Source organism: Silurus aristotelis (genome assembly GCF_946808225.1).
Source record: "Silurus aristotelis genome assembly, chromosome: 22".
Classification (NCBI taxonomy): Eukaryota; Metazoa; Chordata; class Actinopteri; order Siluriformes; family Siluridae; genus Silurus; species Silurus aristotelis.
The window spans coordinates 5,417,483-5,428,249 of record NC_139595.1 but is presented as its reverse complement, the minus strand read 5'-3'; the positions used below and the strand labels follow the sequence as shown (position 1 = coordinate 5,428,249).

The 10,767-nt window shown below is 38.0% G+C and overlaps 1 protein-coding gene across 1 annotated transcript; it reads left to right on the top strand.

The window, feature by feature from the left end:
- Positions 1-425: 425 nt before the first annotated feature.
- On the top strand, positions 426-10,558 carry LOC310717916 (transmembrane protein 200C-like). The gene is made up of 2 exons (XM_083526301.1): positions 426-600; positions 7,880-10,558. The coding sequence occupies exon 2, from the start codon at positions 7,913-7,915 to the stop codon at positions 9,443-9,445; it is 1,533 nt and encodes a 510-aa protein (XP_083382427.1). The 5' UTR covers positions 426-600; positions 7,880-7,912; the 3' UTR covers positions 9,446-10,558.
- Positions 10,559-10,767: the final 209 nt, after the last annotated feature.

The window sequence follows — 10,767 nt, the reverse complement described above, 5'->3', positions numbered from 1 at the left end:
ATCACAATTCTTTTACTTTCATGGAGATCACTAAGATCACATTTTGCGATGATCAACATGTATTTGCATGTATTACACTGCTACCGGGCATCGCCAAGCTTCCACTCTTGGGGCCCTTTAGCAAGGCCCCTTAATCCTCTGTGCTGCAGGTGTGCTGTAACATGTCTACCCTGAGCTTCCTAACATAGCATGAATATGTGAAGAACATGTGACAACTATAACACAAGTGGTCAGTGTGTGGATGTGTGTGTGTGTGTGCTTACTAGTGATTTTACTGTAAAAACTGTGTGAGATTAAACATTTAATTATACCATGATATGGGAGGAGCTAGATCATGTGTCAACTCCACCCCTTGAAGTTGGTCTGCAGCTATAGGAACAAGAACAATTGGATCGGAAGTTGCATGATCTGGCAACACGTTTAATCAGCAGGACGCGCGTGGGTTCCACCCGCCCATTTTTGACGACTAGATCTCCAGTGTTGGTTCATTCCCGAGGCCGGTGAGGCGCACGAGCGCGAGCGATCCTCCCGCGCCATGCCTCGTTACTACTGAAGCGGACGCGCGAGAGCTCCCGAGGTAAGGTGCGCGCGCAGAACGTGGTTGCTTCGTCTTTTGATGGAAACTTGGTCCAGATGAAATCGGTGCGCACTCCGGCGCCTGTGTGCATTATGTTGCATTATTATGTTGCGTATATTTTTATTAATAGGTTAATTGAATGTATTATTGCGCGCTGACCCTTTCAGATCAAGCATCAGGCTTACATCAGGGTTGTCTCCGATACTTAAGTGAGCGCGCATAACGGCGATATTATCGCGCAGCACCGTGCAGCACGCGCTCGGTTTTATTTCTATATCACAATCATTATAATGCTATGTAATCTGTCTGGTTCGTGCCATCACATGCATCACAGTGCTTGGATTTCTATGAATCCACAGTATGATCAGCTCCATATAAAAACACAGCACTCATGCATTCTATTCTCTACCCCCTAAACTCGGACTAACTGCTCACACAGAAGTCTGGAGATGATCTGAAGCAATCAACTAAACATTTTTTTAAATAATAATTAGCTTTTTTCCTCTAGTCGTGCAACTAGGCAGTCTGTTATAAAAGGTTATTTTACTCCAGTGATGCAGGCGCACGAGTCTGGCGCAGCTCCGTCCCTCTCTAACAGAGCCTTCTATATCATAAAATACGTTTTAATATCCTCATAAATTGTTCGTGCATTCAGTGTAAACCGAATTATTCTTCCAAAGCAAATGCACTCACTTTTCTACATTATATCCGGTATTGTTTTGTAGGTATGGCTACTGCTGTAGCCCATCTGTTGCTAGGCACAGTCTGTAATCCAGATTTTATCCCATGCATCAGTGGAAAGAGATCACATTAGGACCCCTGCAGACCGGGGATTTCAGGTGGTGGACCTTTAAAAACACTGTACGATTTGTTTTTGTAGCTTATGATCTCCATGCATCAGGAAAATGTACTGTATGTGGTGCACTTGTAATGGTGTTTAAAGAGTCCTGTGAAACTGAATTATTATTAAACCCACACCACAGTCACTTTTTCCAGTTGTAAAATAACATACTAACCATATCCAGCATGTAAACGTTATGGTACAACAAAAAGAACAACAAAAGCTTTTTTATTTCCTTTCTTTTCAGTAATTATACTGAGATACTGCTGGTATGAGTGTATGTGTGTGTTATTAAACACTTCCGTAATGTTTTATCATGCACTATTTTTTGTTAATTGTCCACTGCTTGTTTATTAGAATCAGCTTTTGATCACAGAAGGTGCTTAAAATTTCCAGTAACGCTGCTGTTCCTGATGAGCTCTCATCTCCCCATTGCTCACAAAGCATGCCACTATCATGTTTGGGTCGCTGCTTGTCTGAAAACATAATAAGATCTGGTCAGCGATGGTCCTGTGGTCAGGTTTTATTAATAATCCGAGTGGATGGAACAGGCACCTGGAGGATGCTGATGAATAAATCAAAGCTCAAGGGGTAAGGCACGAACTGCTGTTTCATCATTCAAGAATGTCACATGTGTGGTTCTGTGTTTTCAAAAAAGGCCTAGGAGCTACTAACATAAAAATAGAGCTCAAAAAAGACTTGAAGAATTATTTTCTCAGTAAGCCTGTGATTTTCGATTCAAAAGCCAAAAATGTCTAATGAGGTAGAATGTGTGACTGTGTGCATGGTGTTATGCTGTGTTCATAAAACTGTACAAACCAGGCATTTTCAATCGAGTCCTCAAGGACTACAGGCAGGTACATGAGTCTCAACGTCCTTCCAGAGTTTAATTAGCCCTCCAGGTGTCTTAACAGCAGATCCTAATCCCTTGAGTATGTGTGTGTGTGATTTGGGTTTGTTTTGTGCCATTCAACAGAGCCATTTCTAATGTTTTTGCTTAAGTATACATTATAAATAATGATGGAATGATGTTCAACCATCTTAACGTTTCATTATTGCCCTATAGGTTTGGTCCAGCACTTCTAAATGAATATCCAATCATAACAGAATGCCAGATGTCCACAATGTCAGGCTGTAATGTATGTTTAAAGCAGGGTTTATGTTTATCATCAATGCAATGACTGCCAAGCATAATACATCAGCACCATGGACAGAGCAAATGTTTTTTAATTTATAAAGAAAATGTTTTTGCTGTTTATAATGATTTAGTATTTTAGTTTCTTTTTTTTCCCATCAACATGAATCTCTTTTATTAAGTGAAAATCAACTAATTATGCCTCTAAAGCAATGCATGACCCCTTGTCTTTGATTGGTGAATGTTAAACATTATATTGAAACACTGACGTTATGACTCATAACTTAGCGACCGGGTTTTGTACAAGATTAAAATCACCATTCCACAATTGTGAAATGACACTACTCAAGATACACATTCATGCAACGTTATGATGAGGTGCCAGATTTCTCATACAAGAAATGTTTTCTGTGCAACCAATACACCACAAATACCACAGTCCTGTCTCAACTTCGATTGGTCAAAACGTGATCACTATTTTTTTCTAACCCTGACAGAAATGCTGGTTGTAATTCAGATCACAGGTTTATATGAAGGTACTCTTTTAGGTTTGTTCCAATAGTCAAAAATTAATTCCTTTGTCTGACCTGTCTGGTGCACAATCTGTATACAAAAAACATTGTTTTAAGCAAATAAATACCTATAATCATTGATACTTTTAAGGTTTCCTAGATGTTTAGGAGACAGTTATTAAACCTTTATGTATGTAGTCTCCAGGGTCAGTACAGACTTCAGAAGAGAGGATTTGACTGTTTGATTTCTGTTTCTTATTAATTTGATAAGAGAGAAGAAAAGAGAGACTGTTGATGAAGTGGCTGTTTACAGTTGCTGTAACAGAACTCTGTCTTGTGGACGTTCCACAACATTAAATGTAACTATAAATGGATGAAAAGCATAGTGTTTTATCCATTTAGAATATTCAAATTTTCAGTTGTTTGGAAATTGCTATGGTATAAAAGAAATAAAACCTCACCTCATTACTAGATGAAGCCTTTGTCCATAAAAGCCAATACCTCAATCTTTAGTATTTTATCTGGCATCTTAAAATCTGGTGCATTATGTTTCTGTGCAAATAGCCTCAGTAATACATCCATATAATGAGTGGAAGTATATTTTTGTATTTCGTTCTTTGATCTTTGTGCTTTCACATGCATTAGGCCCAATGAGAGGTGTCCTTTCCAGAGAGGCTACTCTTCAGCTCTTCACACAAGGAGGTGATAATGTGTTCCCTTGAAACATCACGCTTCAATGCAGCCAACTTATAAATGGCCCATAGATGAGGACAGAGTCTTTACTGACCCTTTGAGGGAGGCATATGGCATTTTCAGGGTGTGAGTGTGGGAGTATGGATGCCTGTACAGTTTGCATTGTTCTTTCAGCTCTGCTCAGTTTAAAAAGAAGGCGAGAGAAAAAAAAGATCTTTAGACTATCACTAGCATTAGCTGCATTTAGAGCCATATCCCTGCATGTTCTAATGTACATGTGTGTGTCTGTGTGTGTGTACTATGTACATATATATTAAGGTTTATTTTATTATAATGTATGTATGTATGTATGTATGAATGTATATATAATATATTGCACCAGAGAGAAATTTAGATAAATCTAGTCCTGTGTTAAAACTGCATTCAGTCTTTAGTTTGATCTGAAATTAGCATGGATAAAAGTGGCAAAGCCATTGTCTGTACCTTGCTCAAAGCATGGTCTGAGAATTCTGTTTCTGACAACTTCATTATTCACGTTCATAATTGTTCTCGACTGCATGGACTTCGGGCTCGCATAGTTATTACTCATGTTTGTACTTGTCTGCAGTCATTTTCATCAAAATTATTTTCGAAAACCACCATGACCCTGACCAGGCAGTTACTAAGGATGAATGAATGAAGACTGTAGAATGTAAATTAATGCTATATAAAAGTAAAAAGCTTTTGTGGCTATTTTTTGTGGTTTGGTACGATTTCAGTCTGAATGCACAAATGCCCTGTGAAACTTTTTGGCCTGAATAGTGTACCTTCTAATCAAGTCTGTATGTGAAGATGATCAGTTTATTGCAAGTAATGTATTTGTATACAATACCATCTCTAATGAATAACATTACAGTCCAAAACAGTACATAGATATACCCAGTTCATGACTGTGTCTCTAAGACCTTTAAGAATAGGGTGGAATACACATTATGCTTAGGCAAACTGACTATTAAACGTTACTATTAAAAAATAAATACCTTGGATAAAAACGCTGCACATTCACTGTAATTTGCAGTTGTTTGTGTTGAGGTCTACTAGAATATACAGTATATGGCTATCATGAATACGATTGAGCTGTTGTGCTTTTTGGCATTGAGATGCATTGAATGGAATCTCACTGAAGGTCCCTGACCCTTGGGCTTTTTAAAGAGCTCCAGCAGGGGTCTCAGCCAGCACATTAAAGCTGATATTCCCAACAGGCTGCTATTCTAAAACCCTGGCATTTCCAAAAAAAACTGTGTGCCAGAACAAACATTTATGAGATGAATAATTCATAAATTCGCCCTAAGCCATACATAATTATAAATTATTAAGCAAATGGATCACCTACCGTCAAAGTCGGGGAGTGATTTGTGCATTATTCAGGGCAATTAAGCAATGGAATCTTCTCACATAAATTGGTTTATATGATAAGACAGCCTTTAGAGATATGTGTGTTTCTAGCTGTCTCAGAGCATATAGCTTTTTCAAATCTTGAATTTTCATTTCATGGGTTTTCTATCTATACATAGAATGTATACAGCATACACACACCAATTGTCTACTTACACCTGTACACACACATCTCAGACCAAAAATGACATTCATACAGATGAAGACCTTCATTTAATGTCTATGTCAAAACATCAGAATAAAGAAAAGGAATTTTTGTTGTAACTTTGTTTGTACAATGAATGTTGGCATCGGATGGGTTTGTTTAAACGGTTTCCAACTGCTAAACTCCAGAATTTAAGTTTAGACAAAATGGTGTGAATAAGAAAACAAACAAACGAAAAAAAAACATTGCCTGATTGACAGAGAAGTGCCTTGTTAATAATCGGGTCAGAGGAAAATGGATAAATAGAATAAAACTGCCAAAAAGGGTTAGGGTTATATATATATATATATATATATATATATATATATATATATATATATATATATATATATATATATATATATATATATATATAGCATCTTGAATAATCACTCTGTACAACCATGGTAAGTAGAAAAGCATCTCAACATGTATAATAAAGAGAAAATTTAGTTGGATGAGCTTCAACAGCAGAATACCACATCGGGAGCCCCAACAACAGGATCATCCTGGACAGGCTATCATGGACACAGAGTCTTTGTCTTTATCACTTGGTCTCAAAGCAACTGAAACCAGTCTGGTCATTGTTTTTTTATATTTATTGTAACACCAATAAAGTATTTCAGCCTGCAGACTCTGCACACAAGGTTCTTCACACCGTTCAGTGTAAACTCTCGAGAATGTTGTGTGTGAAACTCCCAGGACATCAGCGGAAATACTCAGACCAGCCCATCTGGTACTAACAAGCATGTCGTAGTTGAGTTCACCAGTTAATGTTTCATGTTTGTTGTCAACATTAACTTGACATGTATCTTCTGTGTTGTATGCATTGTACTGCTGCCACATGAATTGGCTGATTAGATAACTGGCTCAATGTGCGGGTGCACAGGTGTTCCTAATTTAGTGGATGGTGAGCATAACAACCAGACATGCTGCTGAATCTAAAATAAGTGAAATATTAATAGTAAAACCAATAAAAGCATTGATAAGATGTTGAGCCACCATGGACCATTAAAACATTTTAAAAACATGTGTCTATACAAGTAGTTCCACTGTACTTTAAGGATGAGCACTGTTTTTTTTTTTCTCATAAGATGTTACCTTTATTTAAATCCAAAGTTTTCATTGTGGTGTTAAAAAACACTGGTTCATATGTTGCTTTAAAAATTCCCGGGCGTGATCAATTAAAATTGAGCTCTGGTGACAGGCAAGGCATCATTTAACACCCTCATCAAACCATTCAAATGAACCATTATGCCCTCAGGATGGGGGCCAGGGCCAGCATGGGTGACAACACAACTATCAGGAGAAAGATGTTTCATTGTAGACAAAAGGTCAGTCAGAAGAGCTTGTATTGATTTGTAGTGTCCAATCTCTCTAAGAAGATTAAAAAACAATGTCTGAAAGAGGCAAGACAAAATGTATTTTACAATAAAACAGCCGTTCAGCTTGTTACTTCTCTGTATTAACTTTAAGAGGAGTGTACAAAATTGTAGAAGAATGTACCATATTCATATTTATTAATATAAATATCCAGAAAGCACCATTATAGTCTTTAAGCCTGATTAATAAGTGGTAGGTGTATAGTGCAGGTGCTTATGGGACTGTAATACTATTGTATTAAAGCATGTCTTCATGTGGTCTGTTTGTAGAGATGGCAAAAGTACACTCATTTCTCTCACTCAAGTAGAAGTACAGATACTCGTGTTAAAAGACTCGGGTGAAAGTTGAAGTATTGACTACGCTTTTTTACTCAAGTTAAAGTGAAGTTTGGGCTCTGACATGTACTTAAGTAAAAAGTAGCCATTACTACTACCTGTTTTAGTGTCACGCTGGTAACTGGACCCTACATATTATTAATATAATAATATATAAGAATTTTAATTTTGATTATCTTATAAATGTATCCTGGCTGAACAGCCACCATATAGAACACAAGCAGAGAAAAGATGATGGTGATAAGAAATGTCTCTGTTCTCAATCATGTTTACATCACTGTCTCATCCACGTTAGCCCCATACTTCTTGTTGCCTTCTGCCTTGCTTGTTGTTAGCTTCATAAACTAGTCTATGTCTGTGGTACGTGAGAGCCAGGAAATGATACACCAGGTAGGTAGGTTGAAAAAAACGTGCAATGACAAGAAATAGGTTGATGGGCGGAGAAAAGCGCGCAGTGAGAAGAACAATATTGATCATGTCACCGAATAGATTGGAACTGAAATAAAAGCGCCTGGATTGTAAGTGTAAATGTAAGAAGAAAATACAGATATTTGTGTAAAAATGTAATGAGTGAAAGTAAAAAGTCAGAAAAATAAATTACATACTGATACCAGAAAAATCTACTTAAAGTACAATAACAAAGTATTTGTACTTCTTTACTTCCCACCTCTGTCTGTTTGTATATGATTTCGGTATACCTGTTCACCGTTTCTTTTTTACTTGTCAAACTATCAGCCAGTATGCCATTGATGTGAAATACATCTACATTTCTGTGTCTCCTGCAGGATGACTGACGGATCCATTGTCTAGCAGTCAAAATGATAGCGACAGGTGGGCTCCTGAGAATCTCGCGGCGGCAGGACTCGTTGCGCACCAAGAACCGAGCAGAGAACAAGAGGAGAAGGAAAGCTAGGAAGAAGATGAAGAACAATGTGGTGGTGGTAAAGGGCAAGCTGAAACTGGTCTCTGTATCTGGAATGGTTGCAGCACTTGGAGTCTTTGTCTTAATGGTGGGAATTTCGATGGCTGTTCTGGGATACTGGCCCAAAGAGGCCGCAGCTTACACAAAAGTCTTTCCAAAAGAGAAACACTCTATAAAACAAGCAACTGATTCCAAAAAACCTATTTGGTCAGCCTCAAACTACACAGGTAATTCCAAGCTCTGGATGAAGCCGCACTGGAATAGTAGCGATGGGATGATTAATGCTACCAAGCCTAATTTCAGGCCTGATGGATTTTTTGAAGGCCTGTTTTCCACTTATCTGTATTCCGACAACCTCAAGGTTTTTGGACCACTGGTCATGGGTATTGGTATCTTCCTTTTTATTTGCGCCAATGCCGTGCTCCATGAGAACCGTGACAAAAAGACTAAAATCATTGACCTGAGGGACATTTACTCTACTGTTATAGACATCCACAGTTTGCGCTCCAAAGGCCATGTACCTCTTAATGGGCTGTTAGGCTGTACGCAATCCAAGGAAGGAGATCATCCATCAGCCACACATAAGACAGCCATGCCTTCAAGAGGTTCCTGGCCTTCTACTGTGTCATGTAAGGAAAAAGATTACAGGAGATCCTCATTCGCCAGAAAGTTTAGCTGGTCTAGAGAAAGACAATCCCTTACCGAGACAATCTACACCATTTACAGAGATCAGAACAGGCCCAAAGAGCTGACACCTGCTCCCAAGGAGTGGGAGACATGCTCTATAGTCACTTCATCAGTTAATGCTTTTACATTGCCTGTAATTAAATTGAACAACCAGGAAATGGAGGGAAGACAAGAAGAACGAGAAGAAGAGCAGGCTACATCATACAATCCGACAGAGATACTGCAGCCAGAATGCCACAGCTCTGGCTGCTCAGAAGAACTTCTCAGCACTGCCATACAAACTAAAGCTGAGGTATTGAGTGCAGGTATGTTGGTATCTCGGGATTCCAGGCTTTCAGGTGAGGTATCCAGTTTATGCCAGCAACAGCTGCAGCTGCCCAGTTCTGGGTTTAGGATCCTGGGCTCCCACCTGTCCCTGAATGCCCTTTCTGACCCGGGCACTGGACGGCATGAGGAAAGGTCACGCAGATTCAGCTGCCCGAGGCTGGACCGCTTGGGCAGTAAGGGCTATATAAAACTGGCAGCATTAGGAGGAGACTCATTTGAAGCCCCAGATGGGGCACCAGAAACAGGTGTGGAGGGACCAGAGCAGACGGAAACACAGAGTTATGCTATCAATGCACATACATTCCCCAACAATTCTCTCACTCAGCTGCACACAGAACCTATCATTTGGAACTCTCATACAAGTGATGTAGATGTGGACCAAAAGGTAAATCTCCAACAGGGAGGGCAGGTCTGAGCATGTTTGAGCAAGTCTGCATGCTCGGGCATATCAGAAAGATGTACTTGTTAATGGCTTAGGGTTCTTTGGTGGAAAGACTGTTTCTTAGTTTGTAGCATAAATAAGATAAGCTTTTGTGCTGAACACCACACACATAAAAGAACATGAAAGTATAAAAAAACTGGAGGTACAATCAAACTTTCGAGGAAACCATTACTCACTTATTTGCAGTATTTACAAACAAGTTGTTCTTGTGCCTTCCACTGATCTGTTAGGCTTATATACTGTTCTTGTCCTGCATTGTGTCACCTGTTAATTAGCTCTCCTTGTAAAAAAAAATAAAAAATAAAAATAAAAAAGAGCAAACAATTATGTTATTGATGTATTTTCTCCCGATTTATTAACTTTCCACACAAATGACTCTTTCAGCTCAAATCGAAGACCTTTAGTTGTTAGTCAAACCTCTGTACTGTGTTAATGAAAGAAACATCATCTTGCTTTGCATATACATCAACAGAATATAATTATGCAACCTCATGAACTTTGTTTTATTGTACCTGGGTATTGTTGTGCAATCAAACAGCAATAACTGCTAGAGATGAATCCTCAGGTCTCACCTTGGCTGGAAAATGATAAAGACGATAAATGAATTGTTCTTTCCCTATAGACTGTTTTGTGGTTGAATGTATGTCATGTCCATGCACAATCGTTACTGGTCAAGAGTCAATAGATGAAATAAAACTATACAAATGATAGAATTTATGGCTGATTTTTTTTTTTTTTTTTTTTTTTTTTTTTTTACTTCTGTATGGTAAGTATGTTTTGGTTTGTAGTGACCTCTGTTGGTGATCAACGGTAGTGAACCTTTTAACAACGTTTCTGGATTCATTGTGGAACACTTGAGTACATCTGCTATATCTTTGATTATGTTTCATTTTTGCAAGTAATGTTTTGGTTTCTTTTACATACTAGAAAAAAACAGTACGTTATTTTAATGTAGGTAATTGAATTGTCGCCTACATTGAATTGTGAATTTTTCTTTTTCTATGTATTTGTCAGTACTTCGAATTGTATTTGTAGAATATTTAATTTAAATTCAATTTAAAACCAATAAAGTAAATAATACAACTATTTTGACTATTGTTAATATTGAAATACAATTTCAGGATGAGGTACTTTCACTTTTATTTTAGGGGGCATTTCAGGGGTCTTTCCCATTCAAGCTATTTACTCAAATGTTCAGCCTAAGGTACAGATACAACCAGGCCAGATTTTTTTTTACTTTTGTTGTGTTTTTTCTTTTCATTTATAATTTGTTATAATACATATACTGAGTGACA

Coding starts and splice junctions, on each gene's coding strand:
- LOC310717916 (XM_083526301.1), top strand. CDS start 7,913: ATGATAGCGACAGGTGGGCTCCTGAGAATCTCGCGGCGGCAGGACTCG.